Raw genomic sequence first — 22499 nt, 5'->3', positions numbered from 1 at the left:
AAATAGTTTTTAGGGAAAACTTAAATAAAATTATATTAAAAAATATATATAATTAATTAAGATTTGATTCGAATCAATTTAGATGAAAAAAACTTGATATGTCAATCGTAATATGTGGGTGTGATCATACTAGCACTAATCCAGATCCCATTAGAACTTCACAGTTAAGCATGTTTGGGCAAGAGTAATACTAAGTTGGGTGACCGCTTGGAAAGTCCTCGTATTGTACCCTTTTTAAATTGTGAGATCCCACGTCGGTTGGAGAGGAGGACGAAAAATTCTATATAAGGGTGGAAAAAAAAACCATAAAATTGGCTACACACAACAGACCAAAGAGCTTAGATTGTTACCGTGAGGACGTTGAGCCTCAAAGAGAGGTGGATTGTGAGATCCTACACAAGTTAGAGAGGAGAATGCAACATTGCTTATAAGGGTGTGGAAACCTCTCCCTAATAGATAAGTTTTAAAATCGTAAGACTAACAATGATACATTATAGGCTAAAACGAACCATATTTGGTACCGGTAGGCTTGAACGGTTACATCGATCAAGCCAAGCTTATATGTAAACCCTTTGAATTTGAACTTTGTTTTGGGCCTACTCATAAGGCCAATTTTTTCTTGGGCTTACTTGATGTTAGGCCCAATTATAACACAACCAAGAGTGCATCCGAAATCTTATCTATTTTACATTTGTTTATATTATTATTGGAACATGAATAAGAACAAAGCTTACATATTAAAAATTTGACCTGAACTGCAAATATTGCTCAAAGCCACAAGCAGCTCAACAATGGCGCCCTCTGTCTTCTCCCTGTCTGCATAATGAAAAGTCTGAAGCAACAGAACATGGGACCTTGAACCGCCGCCATCTGCGGCGGTGCCTGCGCCGTCGGGCTGCTTCTCAATGCTCTGCTCCGAATGCCATGTCTCCATGTCACGAGCCATTGGAGCTAACCACTGGAATATTCTTCCCATCGCCGATTTCCACTCCGCCGCGAGATCCGGGTTGTACAACGGCGGATGCCGAAATTTTGCTGCCGTTCTCACAGCCTTTCTGATACTCGCTGGTAACATGTTGAAGAGTTCGTGCCGATCCTCGGCGGTGATCAGGTGAGGCGCCGACGCCAATCTCTCGATTGAAATCACTATTTTGCTGTAATGAATTGCTAAGGCGGCGGCGCCGAGGGAATTGGGTGGTGGGTTTGATAAATTCTCTTTGATGAAGAATGATGAGATTGAATAATGGCCGCCATTGGTTCGTCTCGGCGAAGATGGTGCTCTGTTTTTAAGCGTCAACGGCAGCGTTTGGCGCGCCGCTGTTAGTGGCGGCGGTGATCCAATTCCGCCGTCTTTACAGTCTCGAAACAATGGGAAATGGGAAAATTGAGGAGCTTTTTTAATCTCTGAAGAAATCTTCATCAATGGCGGACAATGATTATTGCTCTGTTTTTTCCCCTGTTCTTCTAATTCCGACCTCCTGCAACTCCCCACCGGGACTAGGCGGTCGGCCGATTTCTCTCCGCCGTAATCCAGCCGCCGGATTTCCTTAACTCCGAACACAATTTTGATTCGTTCTATAATTGTAATCATGGATCTCATGAAAAGTCTAACAATGTAATCATATGTTCTGTTCCAAGGCGTCGTCAATTTCAAGCTCTGAACATGGCGGCGGTGCCACGAAATTTTCTTCCGATACTTGAACGAATGTCTTTTGCCGCCAGCGAAGGCGAAAATCGCCGTCTTCCGCCGCAAATGCCGTTCAATCTCCGCCACAATCTCCATTTCTCTCGTCAGCTCCCCCGTGAGTACAATGAATCTCTGCATTTTCTTAACTCGTCTGTCCATTTTCTTCCATTTGTATTGCCAACCAAACCAATTGAATTCGTTCTTCAATGGGTCGGTGACGAATTTTTCAAATTCGTGAAGAACAGGATCCGAACATTTGGGCCCAAATCTCACGATTGATTTGGCGATGTATTGAAGATCTTCAACGATTTCTTTCATGAAAAGTTCCATTAGAAACTGTTCGTCGTCTGAAATTAGCTTCTTGATTCCTGTTGAACTTGAGAGGTTTTGTTTTACTGTTGTGAATTCGCTGTCTTGTAATCGATTCCATAGCAGAACAAGCTTTGACATTAGAGCTGTGATTTCGAAGGATAAGAAACCGATGGCCGCCGTGTCTGGCTCCGGCTGCACAAGATTCCGGAAAGCCCACCGGAAACTTGAACTTCGCCGCTCTTTCGCCATGTTTTCCGGCGACAGGTCTCGAAATAATGTAGAAATTTCAAGTGGGTAAGATTGAAGATTAAATATAAGAAAGAGACGAGATTGAGCTTAGAAGCTTTGGAAATTCCATCGTTTTTTATTCAATGTTTTGTTTTAACGTTGTTTGCTAAGATTAATGTTCGATTTTGGAGCATATTCTTGTCTCCAAAGGCCATGGTGTGCACCTAGTTACCTTTCCCACCTAGGTAAATACCTTTTTAAAATATTAATAAAAAAATTAAAATTTTCGAAGAGAAATAATAACATGTAACAATTCAAACCTAGTGGCAGGAGATGTTGAATAGTTTGAGTCAGTTATTTATTGTCGTCAGTCTTATGGTTTTAAATTGCACCCCATGTGAAAAGTTTCCACACTCTTATAACGAGTGCTTCTTTCCCCTTTCCACCTAGGATATAATAATTCACTTCCTTGAGGGCTAGCGTCTTCGCTGACACACCATTGAGTGTTTACCTCTAATATTATTTGTAACAGCCCAAATCCACCACTAATAGATATTGTTCATTTTGATTCGTTACGTATCGTTATCAATCTCACGGTTTTAAAACGTGTCCTGTTAGAGAAAAGTTTCTACACCATTATAAGAAATGCTTCATTCCCTTTCGAGTCAATGTGGATATAATAGTCCATCCCTCGAGTGTCAGCGTCTTCGCTGACACACTACTCAATGTCTAGCTCTGATATTATTTGTAACAACCCAAACCCACCACTAGTAGGTATTATCCATTTCGGCTCTTTACATATCGTCATTAGCCTCACGGTTTTAAAACACATCCTATTAGGGAGAAGTTTCCACACCATTATAATAAATGTTTCGTTTCTCTCTCCAACCAATGTAGGATGTAACAATCTACCACCTTTGGAGGCCAACGTCCTAGTCAGCACACCGCCCGATGTCTAGCTCTGATATCACCTATAACAGCTCAAGCTCACCGCTAGCAAATATTATCCACTTTGGCCCGTCACGTATCACAATCAACCTCAAAAATTTTGAAACGCGTATGTTAGGAGAGGTTTCAAGGTCTAGTCTAACAATGTAGTAGGACAATGAGATTTGAATTTCTAATCTTTTAATCATATATTTTCATCGAAACATAGAATGTCACCGTTCATAGTTTAAGTTAGAAAAAAAAAAAAAAACAAATCCATATAGTTGGGAGCCATACTTAAAACATATATTATGTACATTATACCGTTTGTCCTCCTCTTTTGAAGGGCTATAAGCCCTCACAGCCACGATGGTTTTATAGCCAAAAAACCACTTATCGTTAAAGGAGAAATTGTAGCACTTCCCACCATCCACAAATCTCCCTTTCTTACCTTAAACTTGTTGCTTTAAATTCCCATCTTCCTCCACTTCCCCTTCACATTCAAACCTTTCCTCTGTTGCTTCTCTGCTTCTGCAATCCGTAGCAGAAGCAGAATATAAAATAACCCTTTTTTTCCCCTAATAATTTCTCCTCCTTTTCGGTATTTCAATTTTTTATCCTTACTGTCGGATATGGATCAGCTCTCGACGTCGGCATTTCTTCTTGGAGCATTTTGGGCGCCCGGAGATGGCATTCCAGCCCACCTTCTTCTCCTTTGGAACGCCATTAGAGCTCCGTTGATTGCCCCTCTGCTTCAGGTTGCGATGGCGGTCTGTTCCACGTTGTCGGTGATGCAGTTTGTCGAGAGAATTTATATGGGAGTTGTGATCGTTGCTGTGAAACTTCTCCGTTGGACACCGGAGAAACGGTATAAATGGGAAGCCATTAAAGATGATTCCGAGCTTGGGAACTCGGTTTATCCTATGGTTCTTGTTCAGATCCCCATGTTCAATGAAAAAGAGGTTGCTCTGTTTTTTTTTTCTCTTTACCCTTTTTCGTGCTTGTTTTCACTGAGTTAGGCTCAAATTGACATAAACATCTTCGATTCATTTTAGGTTTATCAATGGTCGATCAGAGCTACTAGCGGGCTATCATGGCCATCTGATCGGTTCATAATACAAGTATTGGACGATTCAACAGTCCCAACAATCCAGGTAGATATACAACAACAAAATCCCATCTCAAAACTAGAACTTCTCTTAGAAGAAACGATAAGAAAATGGTTGAACTCATGAACAGGATATGGTGAAGCTTGAGTGCAAGAAATGGGAAAACAAAGGGATAAACATAAAATACGAAGTAAGAGACAACCGGACTGGATACAAAGCTGGTGCCTTGAAAGAAGGCCTGAAACGCAGCTATGCAAAAGAATGTGAATACGTCGTCATCTTTGATGCTGATTTTCAACCTGAACCTGATTTTCTTCAGCGATCTATTCCTTATCTTGTTCATAATCCCGAACTTGCTCTGATTCAAGCTCGATGGATTTTCGGTAACACTACGTTAACCTATACCCTTTTTAGTTCAACAATACAGAACGCACTGACTTGAGAATCATGCTCTCCGGGACTTATCCCGCTATGTTTTTGCAGTAAACTCCGACGAATGTATGATGACAAGACTGCAAGAGATGTCGTTGGACTACCATTTCACGGTCGAGCAAGAAGTTGGCTCCTCCACCTATGCCTTCTTCGGCTTTAATGGTTTGCACAAACTCCCTTTCTCCTATTTGAATAATTCAATCTCTATCTCATTCTAAAATTGTTGCTCAACGCTTGATATACACAGGCACAGCAGGAGTTTGGAGAATTGCAGCGATCGATGAGGCTGGAGGATGGAAAGATCGAACCACGGTGGAGGACATGGATTTGGCTGTTAGGGCTAGTCTTAAGGGCTGGAAATTCTTGTACCTTGGTGACCTTCAAGTAACTAAGTCCTAACTTCTAACAGCCTTTTGCTTCTAAAAGATTCAAATTCAAAAATTGATATCTGCTTCATACCAATAGGTTAAAAATGAATTGCCAAGCACTTTCAAGGCCTTTCGATTCCAGCAACACAGATGGTCTTGCGGCCCTGCAAACCTATTCAGGAAAGTGGTCATGGAGATAGCAAGAAACAAGGTATCCGCAAACGTTGATGCTACTCAGGTTTGGCTTTGTGAATCAACTTAATATTGAAACAGGGTGACTAAGATCTGGGAATTTCTTACTGCAGAAAGTGACATTGTGGAAGAAGGTGTATGTGATTTACAGCTTCTTCTTCGTCAGGAAGATCATAGCTCACATCAACACCTTTCTTTTCTTCTGCGTTGTTTTGCCAGCAACTGTTTGGGTACCTGAAGTTGAAATTCCAAAATGGGGAGCAGTGTATATTCCTACGGCTACTACCATTATTAATGCGATCGGGACTCCAAAGTAGGTTTCTTCGTGTCAAATTCGTGTTGTGTTGGAAGTGTTTTGTAATGGTGTCCTAAATTCTAAGCTCTTATTGGGTTCTTTGTTTCAGGTCATTCCACTTGACGATTTTCTGGATCATGTTTGAGAATGTTATGTCTCTACACCGAGCCAAGGCGACCCTCATTGGCTTATTAGAAGGTAGTCGAGCAAATGAATGGGTTGTCACAGAGAAGTTAGGAGATGTTCTGAAGGGAAAATCAGCCTCAAAAGCAAACAAGAAACCGAGGGTTAGAATTGGAGATAGGTACTTTTCAGTCCTTCCCTAACAACAATAGTTTTCTTAAAGGAAATCACTATACTATCATCTAACATGGGCTTTGTTTTTTCTATATCAACAGAATTCATTTCACGGAGCTAGGGATTGGAGCCTACCTCTTCTTTTGTGGATGCTATAGTTTTCTCTTTGGGAAAACCAACTTCTTCATTTTCCTTTTTGTTCAATCACTTTCGTTTTTCATTGTGGGGTTTGGGTATGTTGGCACCATTGTTCCCAGCTCTTAGTACCCCAACCATGATGTAGAACCTAGGAATTGTTTTAGCAAAGTTTTGTTGCCCACAAAGGCAACAGCTAGCTTGTGAATATAGAACAAAGAGAAATGAATGGAGATCACAAAAGATGTAGGATTGGACTTCGAGTCCTTTTTTTTTTTTTTTTACTTCACTTGTGAATCTTGTTGACAAGAATGAACCGTTTAGGTGCTAGTTCACCTTACGTTTCTAATTGCTAACTAAACCCAATAAGACGCAATCAAAGGATAAATATATAAACAGCTTCAATAGCATTCAGAAGTCGTTTGGGTGAGATATTCTTAATTTTGGAGATGAAATCTTTAATTTCTTGTTCTATGACAAGAAAGAATGATATATTTAGTAAAATGCAAGGAATTCATGCTTGAGGTAGTGAGGTGGGTTCTTTCAGGCATTTCGTCGAACATGTTGTAGGCGTGCTAAATTATCATAGAACATGAAGCATAAAACCAAGTCACAAAAAAGAAAAAAAAGAGAGAAACAAGAAATGCAAAATCAAGAACCATGAAGACGAACTCAGAGATTGATTCAAACAGATGCAATTCATCCCATTTATTCGCCAAAATCGAAATAGCTACACTATGAAGTGAACCAACAAGCAGTGGAAAACGATAGCGTTCAATAGAAAAAAAGAAAGGAATCTGATCTTATCTCATCTCATTCAAAGAACTTTGAGGATATCCTCAGCACTACTGAAGGTAAACGCACCTCCTTCCTCCAAATTCAAGACCTTCACGACTCCATCCTCAGCCAAAAGCGCGTAACGCCTCGACCTCACGCCCAATCCCACCGGCTTATCGCTCAAATCAAGCTCGCAACCAATCGCCCTAGTGAAATCCCCATTCCCATCGGATAACAACAGAACCTCATCGTTAACATTGAGATTTTCCTTCCATGCCTTCATCACAAAGGCATCATTAACCGAAATACAGGCGATCGTGTCGACGCCTTTGGCCTTAAGCTCGGCTGATTTCTCAACGAAACCGGGAAGGTGCTTCTGAGAGCACGTCGGGGTGAAAGCACCGGGGACGGCAAAGAAGACTGCCTTCTTGCCCTTGGTGAGGTCAGAGACAGTGACGGTCTGGAGCTCGCCGGCCGCGTCGAAGTAAGAAAAAGTGGACTCCGGAAGCTTATCGCCAACGGAAAGGGCGGCGGAGATGGTGGATTTGGAGGTAGGAGAAGAGGAGAATCGGAGGGGTTTTGGGGAGATACGGCGGGAGGAATTGAGGGGAAGAGAAGAGAAGGAGAGACGGGAAGAGAGAGTGGTGGCTCTGGAGGGGAAGAGAGAAATGGAAGAGGCAGAGGAAAGGGAGAGAGAGAGCCTGGAAATGGAGAAAGAGGCCGCCATCGTTGTCGAGAGATGGGGAGCAGAGGGATGAGTTTCGAGTGGTTTTGGTTTTTGTAAGGAGGGAAGCTTCAGAATTCAGTAATCGGGCGGAAAATACAAGGGATAATTATATATGGGCCGGCCTATTTATAAATTCGCCCACCAATTATTTAATCTTTTTAATTTTCTTTTTAACGCATTTCTTACTTTAATTAAAAAATATAAATAAATATATATATATATATATATATATATATATATATATAAACTTTATGGTTTATGAAGTGAGTCACTTTATTATCAATTATTCTAATAATTTATTCACAATATTACCCACTTTAGTAATTTATTCACAATGCTTTTATGATAAATTGATTTTATTATTAATTTATTTAAAAAGTTAATCAAACGTACATAAATAACTAATATCAATATCAAGTTTAAAGGGTTGTATACAATGAACGGGGCTAGGAAAGTCTTCCTCGTCCTTACACGTGAAGGTTTTCAATTGTAACAATCCAAGTTCACGACTAACAGATATTGTCCTCTTTTGGCTTTTTTGCTTCTCCCCGAGTTTTTAAAGCGCATATACTAGGGAGAAAATTTTTACACCCTAATAAATAATGTTTTGTTCTCATCGTCAGCTGATTGATTACATTATATGACATTTGAGTAATAAAGAACTACTAGACATAAAATTGAAAGCTCTAAATATTTTTAGATAATCTTTTAAGTTCAAGAATCTATTAGACACAAACATAAAAGTCACACCCACGGCCTCCATCCACCATTTCGATGTCCTTCGATCCCAACACGCCACACATTAGATAAAGAAGTTTTACTTGCGCACAGATCTCGTCGCCAACATTGGCCTTTCTAGTGCTTATTTCTACTCTCCTCTAAAAGACCCAAACAAAGGCAAGGAAAATTGCCTAGATAGATCATGCCATGCCAGCATTCGACGAGCAAAGTTGCACAACAACATGGGCTAGTCCAAGAAACCAACTAATCCAAGCAAAGGGTCTCCAAGCACCACAGGTAAAGCAATAGAGCAATCTGAAAGCAAGGATGAAGTTGACAGGCAATTTCATCTTTCTTACTTAATTCCTCTCTTCCAATGTTGCCAAAAAAAGACAGAAGAATAAGCTAAGCGAACTCGAGCTAAAGTAACATTAGAGATAATATATTACTGAATCTAAAAAGACCTACAGCATAAGTCAAAACTAGCATATGCGATATCTAAAACGAACCATCACCAGGAAAACCAGTGTCCATACATTAAAACTTATGATAATAATAACATGTGAAATCACATCAGAACATTTAGAAGATGAACCTCGAAAGGGTTGAGGGGTAGAAAATTCAAAACCAGCCAGTATCGTGGTTCGGATCTAACGTACTGGCCAGGTTGAGCAAATCCAACACGTTCTTCCTGAAATATTAACCTGGTCACTTCTCAGCACTGTGCTTAGCCTTTGTGTGGGATTGTAACGCAGTTTCTGAGCCAAATGCCCTGCAGTAAAGTTTATTGCCACAATTAGACTAAAGTTTAACCATTCAATTCTCCAAGAAATTAGAAAAACACGTGTAGCAAGAGATACCTCTTGCAAGATTTGCAGGGGAATGCACCACTAGCTGATTTGGGAGTCTGCTGTTTATTTTGGTCACTAGCAGCAGGCATTTTCCCAGCCTGTTTTGAAGGATGAGGAGTAGCTACATGAGGAACGCCTTTCTTGCCATCTGTCGTAAAAAATAACATTAAATTAAGTATTAAAAAACCAAACAATCGTGAAATTGCAATGCAATAACATGGAAAAGGAATGTGGTAAGATCGAGTGGTCAACTCCACATATATAGCAATATAATGGCTAAGAAATCAGAATGTAAAACATGTTCATAAAAGTCAGAAGAAACAAACCAGTTTTCTGGGGAGTGACGAGTTTTGTCTTCTTATCAGGAGCAGGCGTTTTATTAGCAGCCTCTAAAGGCCTCTTCTTGCTTGCTTCGGCCTTCAATGGTTCCAACAATTATTTGGTTGAAAAAAATAGCAAATAAAAGAAAAGAATGCCTGAAGCAATCGAGATTCTCTAAGAATTAGAGAAAGATAGCAGGCTTGAACCTTTTTTGGTGTCTGCTCATCCTCTTCCATACTGTCATCCAAGTCTTCATTTTCATCGTCATCATCACTGTCGTCCCCAGAAAATTCATTTTCATCATCACTGTCGTCTTCTTCACCTCCATTTGCATTCTGAAGGAAACCAGGACAGATGATAAAGAAAGTTGAAATTAAATGGCCATATTAGTACCCATTTGAAAATCCAGAAGTCTTCTTCGCGATGTTCTCTTTTCAAACCTTTTGTGATACTTTTACTTTTCCTTTGTGATTCTGTTTCGTTTTCTTCTTTCATTCATTTATGGAATTTGTATCTTTTGAGTATTAGTCTCTTTTCATTTCTTGTAGGGTAAATCCTAAGATACCAACTTCGTTATATGCCTCAGACAATAACAAATATCCAAGTAGCTCAGGAAGAGACAATGCTCCATCGGGTATGACCATTGTACAGGACAAAGATCAAAAGAATCAAACTACTGCACATGATAAGGTAATCAAATACTGGATAAATTGAAGCGGGGGGATGAGCCGCATTTTTTGGGGATTAGCCGCATTTTTTTAAGTGAAATAATAAGGAAATATTAAAACTATTTCAGAATAGCCAAAATTCTTTTAATCAATGATTTGAAAACCTATTCTTCATGGAACGTTCTCGAGTTTCACATGGAATGAAAATGAGAGCTAAATTAATTAATTTTGTACCCTGTTTATCATGAATCTTTTTTTTTTTTTTTTGAATAAATTCACACTAAGAAGTAAAATGACATATAAGTGCACCTCGTCATCCGAGCTGTCTTCATTGTCATCATCATCTTCATCAGAACTGTCTGCATTCTTCTTAGTGTCAATAGAGCCACCTTTGTTTGGTTCTACAATCTGCACTTTTTTCTTCGTTCCAGAAGTACCAGGCTTTTCATCTTTCTTAGGCTGTGGTTGTGGCTGTGGCTCTGGTTTTCCTGCAACCAAAGTATTATAGCATAAGTAATTAAATATAAATGACAAATACACAAACCTGTATCAGAGAGTAAACATTACCATTGTCAATGACAGCTTGTGGAAGATCCTCTTCAGAATCAGTATCTGAAAATGGAAAAGAAAACACCAAACCAATGCTTATTCATTGATTTTAATGAAATAAAAATAAAGTTACAATGCCTTTTTTGAGAGATAACTTACAAGATTCCTCCGTGGCAATGAGAAAAACTCAAACTAGTCAAGGAAAAAACCCAAGAAAGTGCGAAGTAAACAATTAAACTACAAAACTTTCTTTTTAATGAAAATTAAAAAATTAAATTCAATGCTGAATTAAAAAAAAAAAAAAAAAACTAAAATTATTTAGGAACTCAGAGAAAGGATATTCTTCTGGAAGGAGGGATAAATATCCCGTAAAGTGGACGCTTCCATTTTTCCAATTATGAGATAGCTCAAAGTCTTTGTCAAACACCAGATCAAAAGAAACTTGTGGGAATTTCTCTGAGGATAATGTCCCCAGAACAAGCTTTTGATTGCCGACCTTGACATACAGAAAAACCTGTTCACTTCCTTTGCTCTTGGACTCTCCAAGGCATGCCTGCGGAAATTATATAACTCAACAAATGCCCAACTGATTTCTCATCAACATATAAACAAACTAGCTCAAAGACGATACCTGCGACAGATGCAATATATTCTCCTCTCCGGGACTCACCAAGAGAGGTTCTCCAGCTTTAACCTCAGCACCTGCACGACATATCAATAGCACTGAGTCGTGGAAACACATAGAGCCAGCACAGAACTGAATATGCATATACCAATGTGCTTTTAGTTAGGTACATCGACGTGTAAGAGAACTGAGAATCTGTAGTAACTCCAGCATATCCACCAAGAAATAATAGGCACATGACATAGAAAACCACTCTCCATTTCCAGCAGAAACTGTTATCTTGATCTTTCAACACCAGCCAGATAGTTACTAGCGACAATAAATTACAAATAAATGTCGTCGAAAATTTGGAATCATCCAGCAATAGCAGCTCCAATTAATTTTTTCCTAAACTATAAGTTCAAAAAACTTCTACGCACTATGAATAAGTAGGAACTCATTAATTAGCCAAAAGGAGGGAGCTGACTAAAAAGGCCGCACATAAACAAGAAAATAAAACAACCAGAAAGAGCAAAAACGTAAAGACTGAGATGAAGCAATCCTATCTCGTTAAACAGAACCGATGTAGATTAACAATGCACATCAAATTTCAAACAAACCATGTCCATAATCACATCTCCGTAAAAGAGAAGCGAGTCCAAAATCGTTCAAGTGCCTTTTGCCTTCAGTATCTCAACGCTCAAATTCACGTCATATACACACAAATTCAAACAGTGACGAACTTAATAAAACAAAATAGCGGTTCAAATCAAATTATTCCCAAGATAGCATTGAAAATTAAGAAATAGCAAAATTCCAGTGCATAAACAGGTAGCCTAAACCGAGAAGCTTCCAAGGAAGAATACAAACAAAAACAAAAACAACTCCTTAAGCTAAATGTACTCTTCAACTATTTTTCTACAGTCGTAATACCTAAATCACTACAAAAAATGAAATGAAACCCCTTGATCTTAGCCAATTAAGAAGAAGCGCAGAGAGAAGAAAAAATCAATGAAGAAGCAAAGGAGAAACGGGAAGAGAGGAAATTACCCCAAAACTCCATTGGAGAAGAACAGAGATCAATGGGAAGTTGCAGGTAGGGTTTTTGTTTTTATTTTTGTTTTCCCTTTTTATCTCAACGAAGGCGAAGGACTGAGCCTTAGTAAAGTGACCGTAAAGTTCCGTGGAACTTATAATCAAGTGTTTCGCGTAACACTGCAATCTTCCAATACCTTTAAATGGTAGGTGAAAATTGTTTATAGGGTAAGAAGTAAATATTTAGATATTTGTCTTATAATAAAATATCAAATATGATATATATGATAAACTATAATTTAGTATTAAATATTCTTAACACCCCCACAAGCTGAGTGTCGGATTTGAACTAACGTGAAGTTTGAATCTGAAAAATTTAGAGAGAGGTTAAGAAACATTTTTCGTGGAGATGTCAACAACTTAGTTTAGAGAAGGCATAGTGATAAGATAAGGAATCAACTACAAGGGGAGTAAGATTCGGATTACCTTGTGGATCGAATATCTCAAGCAAAGAACATTTTGTTTGAGATTCGAATCACTCCAGAAGCAAGATCGATCATGTCTAGCTTCAATGATTCTTGTTGATCAAGTAATCTCAAACACTTGTTTGAGATTCGAATCACTCCACAAGCAAGATTGATCATATCGAGCTTGAATGATTCTACATGCAACCTAAACTACATAGAGTTGCAAAGAAACTTAGCCATTGGCTAAAGAAAAGCACAAATGCTTCTTTTGATATATCTTCTAAGTCTGATTACAAATACAACATAGATGGCTTTATATAGCCTCAAAATGAAACTATTAAAGGCATTCCAAAAGTTGTAACATTCACACTTTATGGCCATAATTAGCCATTATGTAAATGTAACCGAAATTAAATAAAAAATATTAAAACACAATAACTCTAAATTATGACCCACCCAAAATTTACAACAATCAAACTTTATTCTTCTTCAATGTAGCATGAATTGAAACATCTTTTGATTATTTTGATAACCTTTTCTCCACATCTTCATTGAAGCATATTGTATGATTGATGTCTCTTGGTTCATATCACATAGAGCAACAACCTAGTTTGAAGGAGGCATAGAGACTTTCTTGGCCATCAAAGACTATAGAGGGATCGCTGCTTAGCGGGGCGATGCTGCCTTGGCTTTGGTGAGAATATGTCTAACCCATGAAGAGGGATCATCACTCAATGACGATACTGCCTTAACTCAAGTGAGAATATGTCTAACCCAAGAAGTAGAAGGGGAAACCTAGAACAAGGGACAAATACAATGTTGAAGCCGAAAGAGTCGTCACAATGGGCGAAGGAGCCAATTTTGGCGAGAAGGGCGGTGGCGACTTGGGTTGGCAAAGAGGCCAGTGCTTAGATTCCAAAGGTAAATCTCTGCAGAAGATTGATGGGCTTATCGAGATTCCGTATATTTTCGAAGAGAACGCTGATGAAGATCTTGAGATGAGGGTTTCTGTGAAGGATGAAGGGTTGATTGGGAAGAAAATGAGAGACACTATGTTGGCTAAGGGGAAAATCAATTGTGTTGGAAAAGGTGAGGTCGTATAGACAAATATGCCAAATGTTGATACCATGAGAATGTTTGTTTAATCCACTTCACCTAAACGGTGTGTGAACGTTCTCTGTTTATAATAAATTAAAAGATTACCAAAGCAAATATCGAGATATTTGCTTTATAATAAAATATCACATATAATATATATAGAGTAAACTATAATATAATATTAAATATTCCTACGGATAGATTTATTTTTTATTATTTTATAAACATAATACCAAATTTCTTAATTTTATTGATGAGATTTTCATTTATTTTCATATATATATATATATATCTTAAAACTCTTTTTTTTTTATTTTTATTTTTTTTAATTCTTTATTCATCGTCTTTGTCACATAAACAAGAAATCTCTTTGATCGTTGTTGCCAAAATTTAGCTTAAAATTCAATTTTTAAAAAAATTTTAAATAAAAATTATTAAAAAATAAAATATAATTTAATAAAATAAGAAAATAAAAGCCACGATTTATTTATTTTTAGTTTATTCCTGTCTAGAAAATTCAAAAAGTCAACTGATTTGTTTTTAAAAAATAAAATGGTTAAAAAAAATAGAAAAAATCTATAATTTGATTTTGGAAAATTAATTAGCATAATTAGGAATTTGGGAAAAGGCAGCCCAGCCATTCCCGCCTGCTGTGAAGATTTACAAGTTAGCAGAGCAGTTGAACCAGCGCCCGTGGATTTAGTAGCTGCAATGAACAGACTCGGGGCTCGAGCTAAAGGCAGCCATAGTTGAAATTAGACAATCCCGAGAAGAAATTAGTTCCAATTTTGCAGCAAATTATCATTGTTACCAGAGGAAACAAGTCGATCGAGCGACAAAATCCGAACAAGTTGTCAATGATCGATTTCTTGAGGAATATGGATCTGGAGTTTCTTCTTCAACTTGCAATCCCTTCTTGGGAAGCTGTAAGTGCTAATTCTTTTGTATAAGTTTGATTTAGACTTCAATGTGTTTGAGATTCTTCCTGCTGTATGTTGTTGGATAATCAGGTTGCTATACTTTCCATTTTCTTCTTTTACTTGGCGATTGCTGGCTCTGTTCTACCTGGAAGGATTATCCCAGGAGTGATCTTGTCGGACCGCACTAGGCTTCATTATCGCTGCAATGGTATCGTTATCTCATATGTAAATGCAGTTTGTTAAGTTTGATATCACTGAGATCATCATTTCTTGGCAAATTAGTACTAAAATTTGGATTCCTCTTTGGGTTCTTTTGTGCTGCTATAGGTCTACTCTCTCTTCTGGTGCTTGTTGCACTTCTTGGGATTGGTGTTAAGATGAATTACATTTCGCCCACTGTGAGTGTTCATTGATTTTCGCATGTGTTGGATCATTCTACTTATTTGGCTCTACAGAAATTTTTTTATTGAAATTTTGTATTAGTATTTCTTCCTTGATGTTGGTAACTGTCCTTATTAGATGTGCTTATAATACAACTCATATGTAGGCAATTTCAGATAGAGGGGTGGAGCTGTTATCCGCAACCTTCTGGTTTAGTGTCCTGGTATGTGAAATTTCAAATTGAATATCTGAACTATTTGCTATGCAGCTGATATTATCAACGTTACTTGCTGACATTTTTCTGCATCGAACTTTTGCACATCACAACATCCCTGTTGACTTTTCACGCCTACCTTTTTCCTTTTGAGATTTGAGTGGTGGTGATAGAGACTAATTCTTGTTGATAACAAAGAGGTACAGGCCAAGGGTGTAATGACGCATGGCCAGAATTTGGAATCCGAATTCGGTACTTGATGACCCCAACATTCTCTAGCATCATGGTCACGTTACTTACTCCTCGCTTTTAAGAGTGAAGACTATCTTCACAGATCAACCCGAGTTTCTCCAGCATGTTTTCTCTTGGGTCGTATGCATCTTAGAAAAATTCCCAGGAGATTACCCAACATAGAGTTGCTCCAAGCAAAGCACGCTTAACTATAAGTTCTTATGATTGAGCTACCATAAAAGAAAGTGTACCTTGTTGGTATAGTTAGTACTTTTAAATTCTTTTAAGTCTTTCTTAGACATCCTATCTTGAGGATTGCTCTCATTCGAATGTGGTCTCAGTTTATTCATGTATTGTTCCTTTACTCGGGTGTCACAAAGGGGGATTTCGAGAACCCCTATCTCTTCTAAGCCAAATGCATAACTAACCAAAACCACATATACCTCTAAGCCAAAGCTTTTATTTGTATGCTTCCTCATATTTACTCAAGCTTACATCATAATCGTCACATGGACCCCACTACAACAATCCTCACACACACTTTTATATCATTTTCTGCCCCCTCATTCTCTTTGTATTTTTGACATTAAGCATTGGGGGTCGATCAAGTGGTTCTATCATGTTGACAAGCTTCCGTATGGATAACTATTTCTGCACCTAAACACAAAACTTCTTGTCCCTCAGCGATAAATAGTTGGTTAGTGTAGAATACGCTTGTTTGTTTCTTAAGATATCCCATTGTAATTCTGAAAGGGCTTTATGTTATAAGAGGAATTCAATAGGGGATTCTGTTGATTTGTAACTTCCTAGGAACCACTTGGGAAGATTTCCTACAATGACCATCAATAAGCTTGTGTCTAGGTCCCCAAATCCAAATCATCATTCCAGAATTGATGATTATTCGATTTCAATAATTAAAACACAATACCAGTACCATGATTCTTGCACTATGTGGTTATTCTTATAACATGTCCTTTTAACTATTTGTTAAGTTTGGTCTCTGAATCTTCTGGTCATCTATTATCAATTACTTCTCTATTTCTAGCTCTCTTTTTTTAACCTTCTCTTTAATGTCTCACTTTCAGGCAACATTTTTACTTTGTGTTGCTGGCTACAGTTCAAGTAGTCAAAGTTCTTCTCTAAAGCCCTGTATCACAGGGAACTTTATTCACGATTGGTACATATTCAATTTTGGTTCCTTTCTCTGTATATGTATAATGTCACTGGTTCTCCTTTTGGCTTTTAGTTTTTGAAAGTTTGAAAAAAAGGCATAATTTTTTTGTTTGCTAAATTCTTGAAGTCTGATTTGACCACTTATCTAAGTATCAGTTTTTTTTGCTGCTTAACAGGTGGTTTGGTATGCAGTTGAATCCTCACTTTTTGGGCATTGATCTCAAGTATGCTACTTATTTCGAACTTTATCACGTACCATTCAGGAATAATGTTATTAGTTTAAACGCCACTTCTTATGCAACGATGCTCTCAGCTGTTTACATTTATTGATTTTCAATATTCTTATTACGTTCACTAACAGATGGTCCTTTGCACCTGATTTCATATTGACAAGAATGCTTTAAGTCCTCCTGTAGATTTTTCTTTGTGAGAGCTGGAATGATGGGGTGGCTACTTATTAACCTATCAGTTCTTGCCAGAAGTGTTTTGGACGCCACCTTAAGCCAATCAATGATTCTCTACCAGACATTTTGTGCGGTAAACTGATAGTTTGTATTCCTTCCTTTTTTTTCCTTTTATTTTGGTGGCATCTAATGGTTGGATGTTTGGTCTAATATGTTGATTCAGTTATATGTGCTGGACTACTTCGTTCACGAGGAGTACATGACCTCCACGTAAGTGGATTTTCAGATCATTCTTTCCTGTTGTTTGAAACATATTTTGAAATGCTTCTGAGCTCGGTCTCTTGATTGAATAAGAGCCAAGGATCTTCAACATCAACAAGTCTGCCAATGAAAAGTAATGAATATAAACCCTGACCAATTCCTTGGGCACTAGGGAAATAAAATTGTGAATGGCATCCGTTAAAATGTTATAGCAGAAGCTTATATGTTGCTACTCTAGGATACCGGTGCTCGTTGAATCTCGGTTATGTTATTCTTATTATGACTATTGTCTGTCTGAGGTAGTTGGAGTCTCTGTATTTTATCCATATTAGCCGGCTTCTAAAACATTTTTTAGCCTAACTGGTTACTTGGAGACAGTCATGAATCTGGTTCTGCCCTTCATCAACTCTCTAATCAGCAACCGAATTACCTTGTACGAAAAACGTGTTATTTCAAAAGACAGGTTTCTGGTGAATAATAGCTCTGTTTGTATAACATAAAATTGTCTCCATTAGATTTTGTGCCTGCCATTATGAATTCTTAATTGCCATTTTCATATGAACTGTGGTCATTATACATTTTTATGCTTGGAGCACTCGCTTCATTTCACTTGCGATCTTGTGCAATCAGACTGAATATTAAGGCATGATTTATCTTGTGTAGATGGGACATAATTGCTGAAAGATTAGGCTTCATGCTGGTGTTTGGAGATCTTGTTTGGATTCCTTTTACATTTAGCATTCAGGTAAATAATGTTTACCAGTTTCTCTACTGCCACTTAAACATTCGCTTTCCCTTGATCTTCATTAAATTAGTGAGAAGCTGGAGAGGGGAACAAAACATTTCTTATAAGAGTGTGGAAACCTCTTCCTAACAGACGCGTTTAAAACCTTGGGGGAAACCAAGGAAAAACCCAAAGAGGACAATATCTGCTAGCAGTGGGCTTGAGCGGTTACAAATGGTATCAAAACTAGATACCGGATGGTGTGCCAGTTAGGACGTTGGGTCTCTAAGGGGGGTGGATTGTGACATCCCACATCGGTTGGAGAGGGGAACGAAGCATTCCTTATAAGGGTGTGGAAACCTCTCCCAAATAGACGCGTTTTAAAACTTCGAGGAGAAGCCCAAAAGGGAAAGCCAAAAGAGGACAATATCTGCTAACGGTGGGCTTGGGCTGTAACACAAGCGCAAAACCTCCTTTAGGAATATAGAAAGATCACTCTGTACATGAAGTAAACAGAAAAATTACAACAACCCTTGGTAAAATATAAGAAAACATCCCCACTAGAAAATCATTCACAAATTGTTCTTCTTCCACACAACTTTTTTAAGAAACCTCCTCGGAATACAAAAACCCCATGAAAGCATAACAAAAAAGAATATTAAAGAGCTTAGAAGTTTGAATCCTCAACTCCACATGTTGATCTAACAAAAGAGAATACACGAGCTTCCCACAAAGACCTCCTTCTATCTTTCAATCTAGGAGGCTATTCCACAGACTTTCATCTGCTTATTAAAAGCCAACTCCTTATGGACAAATGAAAGGAATTCAAGATCATCGTCTAGTTCTGCTGCATTATACTTGGCACTTATTAGTCATCTTGTTGACTAAAAACTTTTGCATGGAACCAGGATCATTATCGCACTTGCTCTGATATTGTTTGTATTTTGTGTCCAAACGGATTCTTAATTCTCCAATTTCAAACTGAAACGCACCCATATGAGTTCAGATTGTCTTGCGCATTTCACCATCACAAATTCTGGACCATTATCTTCATCCTTCAATTTATCTTTTAGAGCTTAATGAAGGCTCTATGTTAAACTATCTGTATATTGTAAGTAGTAATGGATCGTAAATTTGTTTTCATATTCAGATTATCTGTGTTCGCTTTTGTTATAGGGTTGGTGGCTTTTAACAAACAAGGCTGAGCTAACAACAGCTGCTACCATAGCTAACTGCTCGGTCTTTTTAATCGGGTAGCTATCACGACGTGACATGACTTATCATTGACATTTTCTTTTTCCTTGTCTTGAAGGTTCACTAAGTTGTGAGATTTTTGTGTACTAATTTGGGCAGATATCTTGTGTTTAGAGGATCTAACAAGCAAAAACACATGTTTAAAAAGAACAACAAAGCGCTTATATGGGGTAGGCCTCCCAAAGTTGTAGGAGGAAAGTTGCTTGCTTCTGGTTATTGGTAAGATTTTCATCTATTTTTGTTTATTTGTTGTCATAGGCATAACGTCTCATTAAGTGTTTTGAGGGGAGCAGAATTTTTCTGATAGCTTTTTAGGGCTATACTGCAATGTTCTCGTTTCTTGTTTTTCTTTCCGAAGTGTGTTTGATAATGGTAACGTTTCTTGTTCTCTCAATAGGTTAAAGTTTTTCTCGAAAATAATACTTTAGAATAAATTCTTCAAATTTTATACACAATTTTAGAGACTCTTAAAAATGAAAAACAAGAAACGTAAAACGATCAATCCATGAACACGTGTTTCTTAGAAACTAGAAACAATAAACAAGAAACGAGGATATTGCCAAGACCCCTGAATTTTTCGATCTTGAAACCTGAGGCCTGTTGAGATCTTACATTTTGCAAATCATGGGTATTGTTTGGACACCATTTCTCAGGACATGGGAGGCCACCCTATCACTAAAAGGTGGATCAATTTCAATCCACTTTTATTTCCTCATACTCATCTGAAATAACTACGCAATCCCGGTGTCTCGTCACTTTGACCCTCTGTTCACGTCTCTCGTTCTTCACGGCCTAAAAATCTTATACTTGCTGTTGAAACAGGGGAATTGCTAGGCATTGTAATTACCTTGGAGACTTGTTGCTTGCACTTTCTTTCAGCTTACCATGTGGGATAAGGTAATTTATTGGTTCCTCTTTCTTTGTAGCCAAAAGAAAAGAAAGAAGAAGAAATCTGATAATCCCGTCATTTTTGCAGCTCCCCAATTCCATACTTTTATCCCACATATCTCCTCCTTCTGCTAATATGGAGAGAAAGACGGGATGAAGCTCGATGCGCTGAGAAATATAAAGACATTTGGGCGGAGTATACCAAACTCGTCCCTTGGAGAATACTGCCTTATGTTTATTAGCATAGACAGATGTTGTTACTTGTGTGAAATATGAACACTTCTTGTCTGGTGCTTCTCTTCTCTTCTCCCTGAGGACACAACTTTCATCTGCTTCCCATGTTCATGGATTGTCTTCATTTTACAAAGTCTGTGTTAAGTTATTCTTGTCTGCTTATTGTGTCTTTTAACTTGGTTAACCTGCACTTCATTTTCTAGGTTTAGAAATTCTTGTGACAATGGGAATAAATACTCTCTCCTTTATTATCATCTCTCTCTTTCTCTCCATTTTTTTTGTTTCCTTTATTGGTCTTAGTTTTGATAAAATTAATAGCCGGTGACATGAACTTGACTTTGAGTCTCCGAGGCTATAATGGTAGAAAAGTGTTTCTTAGGCAAAAGGACTGCAGAGTGAAGTTGGGTATCACTTGAATGCGGGGTATTCGTATTCAACAGGAATGCCTCCGAGCATATTTCCACTAAGAAAATAAGAGAGTGCTTTACCAAGTGGGAATATGAAGTACTCGATGTGCCATTTCACCAGGCTTGACCTCTCACATGGTTGTATCTCATCAAAGAATGATAAGAAGTTGCTTGTCTGAGGGAATACAGAGACGAATAATATTAACAAATTATTGACACTAGGAAAAAGCGCTATCAATCTCAATAGAGTCAGCCCGTACTAATTAAGTTGTGGTTGGATTGGCTGCAAGCGAAATATAGGTACTTTAAATGCGAAATATAGGCACTTTAAGTGTGAAAGGAGTAATTGTAGTTTCATAAAAGTAGAAACTCTTCCCAATAATCCATGTGTTATATGTGTTATAAAAAAAACATTATAATCTTTAAAAAGGTTTAATAAGTTCATTATTTTTTTAGTTTTATAAGTGTATTAAGCCTTCAAATTTAAAAATTAAATTCAAATGCTTTACAAACGTATATTTTAAATAATAATTATTATGAATTAGTTTTAAAGGAATTTATTCCTTCAAATAAATTATGAGTAGAAATTTTGCTGAATGACAGAGATTCTCTGCCTTCGGAAAAGTGAAAGGATGCATTGATTCCTTCGTTGAAATGTTTCCTTCCCTCATCTGTCACTTAATCATTATAATAATAATAATAATAATAATAATAATAATAATTATTATTATTATTATTATTATATTTTGTAAAATTAAATTCATTGAAATAAATTGAATAAATAAAACAATAATATCATATGCAAAATACAAAATACAAAAGGGATGTAATTATATTTATCAAGTCCTAGAAAAACCAACTATATTTTAAAATTTTAATGATTATAAAAGTTATTATTTAATTTAACTATCATCCGTATTCCGTATTTTAGTATGATAAATATATTTTACGTACAAACATCTTTTAGTATTATTATAGCAAGATATTTGTGAATATACTAATTTCATTTTAAAATCTAATTATCTTGAAAAATGGGAGCATAGGAGCGTAAATACGAACTCTTTTAATCATTAATTTTTTTTCGTAAAAACTATAATTTTAATCTTACTTTTAAATAATTATTTTATAATTGAATGGTCGCTAATAAATTAATTTGAGTTGACTTTAGCTACCACATAATACTGTTCGTTAAATCGTTTTAGGAAGGTATTTATGGGTCCCACAAATCAATTTATGCAGAAAAATAATTATTATTTTAAAGGGTTTTGAAGGCCAACTACTTTGGTTTTTGGGGGACACATAGACTTTTTAATTTTCAGTGTCCTATCTTATCCAAACTACATGGGACACATTTCCAACAATATCATATAAATCAAATCATATTTATTTGCTTATATATATATATATATAACTATTTAATGTATAAATTATAGCAGTACAAAATCTTATACTCATTATATAATTATGTATTTAATTAATTTGGCTAGTATAGAAAATTAAACAAATGAAATAGCAACTATTTTATTTGCCAACATAAAAACATCCGAAAGACCTTTTTAATTCAATAATTATAGAGATGAAGATTAAATTATGGATATTTAAAACAATT

General features: G+C 37.1%; 5 protein-coding genes across 5 annotated transcripts; 2 read left to right on the top strand and 3 right to left on the bottom strand.

Annotated features, from left to right (window-relative positions):
• Window positions 1-730: 730 nt before the first annotated feature.
• Window positions 731-2248, bottom strand: LOC111460568. Its single transcript, XM_023103794.1, has one exon. It carries the CDS (start codon window positions 2246-2248, stop codon window positions 731-733), a length of 1518 nt encoding a protein of 505 aa, XP_022959562.1.
• Window positions 2249-3717: 1469 nt separating this feature from the next.
• On the top strand, window positions 3718-6261 carry LOC111446151 (glucomannan 4-beta-mannosyltransferase 9-like). The gene is made up of 9 exons (XM_023084845.1): window positions 3718-4116; window positions 4210-4308; window positions 4394-4646; window positions 4747-4857; window positions 4943-5079; window positions 5161-5274; window positions 5369-5568; window positions 5660-5854; window positions 5949-6261. Exons 1-9 carry the CDS (start codon window positions 3787-3789, stop codon window positions 6109-6111), a joined length of 1602 nt encoding a protein of 533 aa, XP_022940613.1. The 5' UTR covers window positions 3718-3786; the 3' UTR covers window positions 6112-6261.
• A 382-nt stretch (window positions 6262-6643) lies between these two features.
• On the bottom strand, window positions 6644-7586 carry LOC111446159 (peroxiredoxin-2E-2, chloroplastic-like). Its single transcript, XM_023084856.1, has one exon. The coding sequence runs from the start codon at window positions 7484-7486 to the stop codon at window positions 6800-6802; it is 687 nt and encodes a 228-aa protein (XP_022940624.1). The 5' UTR covers window positions 7487-7586; the 3' UTR covers window positions 6644-6799.
• Window positions 7587-8623: 1037 nt separating this feature from the next.
• Window positions 8624-12357, bottom strand: LOC111450473 (histone deacetylase HDT1). Its single transcript, XM_023090642.1, has 10 exons — window positions 12250-12357; window positions 11227-11297; window positions 10937-11148; window positions 10755-10765; window positions 10614-10658; window positions 10356-10534; window positions 9585-9713; window positions 9384-9474; window positions 9067-9205; window positions 8624-8978 (listed from the first exon to the last, which is right to left on the bottom strand). The coding sequence occupies exons 1-10, from the start codon at window positions 12260-12262 to the stop codon at window positions 8915-8917; spliced, it is 954 nt and encodes a 317-aa protein (XP_022946410.1). The 5' UTR covers window positions 12263-12357; the 3' UTR covers window positions 8624-8914.
• Window positions 12358-14416: 2059 nt separating this feature from the next.
• LOC111451551 (delta(14)-sterol reductase-like) lies at window positions 14417-20739 on the top strand. Its single transcript, XM_023092029.1, has 13 exons — window positions 14417-14725; window positions 14810-14927; window positions 15047-15117; window positions 15267-15323; window positions 16631-16722; window positions 16895-16942; window positions 17135-17255; window positions 17346-17392; window positions 18047-18128; window positions 19284-19360; window positions 19461-19580; window positions 20184-20258; window positions 20338-20739. Exons 1-13 carry the CDS (start codon window positions 14657-14659, stop codon window positions 20489-20491), a joined length of 1131 nt encoding a protein of 376 aa, XP_022947797.1. The 5' UTR covers window positions 14417-14656; the 3' UTR covers window positions 20492-20739.
• The last annotated feature ends 1760 nt before the right edge of the window (window positions 20740-22499 follow it).

This window comes from Cucurbita moschata, unplaced genomic scaffold, assembly GCF_002738365.1.
Source record: "Cucurbita moschata cultivar Rifu unplaced genomic scaffold, Cmos_1.0 Cmo_Scf00001, whole genome shotgun sequence".
NCBI classification, from domain to species: domain Eukaryota; kingdom Viridiplantae; phylum Streptophyta; class Magnoliopsida; order Cucurbitales; family Cucurbitaceae; genus Cucurbita; species Cucurbita moschata.
The sequence above is the reverse complement of the archived record's forward strand: the minus strand, read 5'-3'. Positions and strand labels throughout refer to the sequence as shown.

What these genes read in the sequence shown, in the direction of transcription:
- LOC111460568 (XM_023103794.1), bottom strand. Translation starts at nt 2,248, where the DNA reads ATGGCGAAAGAGCGGCGAAGTTCAAGTTTCCGGTGGGCTTTCCGGAAT.
- LOC111446151 (XM_023084845.1), top strand. Translation starts at nt 3,787, where the DNA reads ATGGATCAGCTCTCGACGTCGGCATTTCTTCTTGGAGCATTTTGGGCG. An exon ending in CCATGTTCAATGAAAAAGAG is followed by an intron (nt 4,117 to 4,209) that starts GTTGCTCTGTTT and finishes GATTCATTTTAG; the next exon opens with GTTTATCAATGGTCGATCAG. An exon ending in TCAAGCTCGATGGATTTTCG is followed by an intron (nt 4,647 to 4,746) that starts GTAACACTACGT and finishes ATGTTTTTGCAG; the next exon opens with TAAACTCCGACGAATGTATG.
- LOC111446159 (XM_023084856.1), bottom strand. Translation starts at nt 7,486, where the DNA reads ATGGCGGCCTCTTTCTCCATTTCCAGGCTCTCTCTCTCCCTTTCCTCT.
- LOC111450473 (XM_023090642.1), bottom strand. An exon ending in ATGAGCAGACACCAAAAAAG is followed by an intron (nt 9,475 to 9,584) that starts GTTCAAGCCTGC and finishes GAACCATTGAAG; the next exon opens with GCCGAAGCAAGCAAGAAGAG. An exon ending in CGTCACTCCCCAGAAAACTG is followed by an intron (nt 9,206 to 9,383) that starts GTTTGTTTCTTC and finishes TTTTTACGACAG; the next exon opens with ATGGCAAGAAAGGCGTTCCT.
- LOC111451551 (XM_023092029.1), top strand. Translation starts at nt 14,657, where the DNA reads ATGATCGATTTCTTGAGGAATATGGATCTGGAGTTTCTTCTTCAACTT. An exon ending in CAATCCCTTCTTGGGAAGCT is followed by an intron (nt 14,726 to 14,809) that starts GTAAGTGCTAAT and finishes TTGGATAATCAG; the next exon opens with GTTGCTATACTTTCCATTTT. An exon ending in CCTTCTGGTTTAGTGTCCTG is followed by an intron (nt 15,324 to 16,630) that starts GTATGTGAAATT and finishes TCTCACTTTCAG; the next exon opens with GCAACATTTTTACTTTGTGT.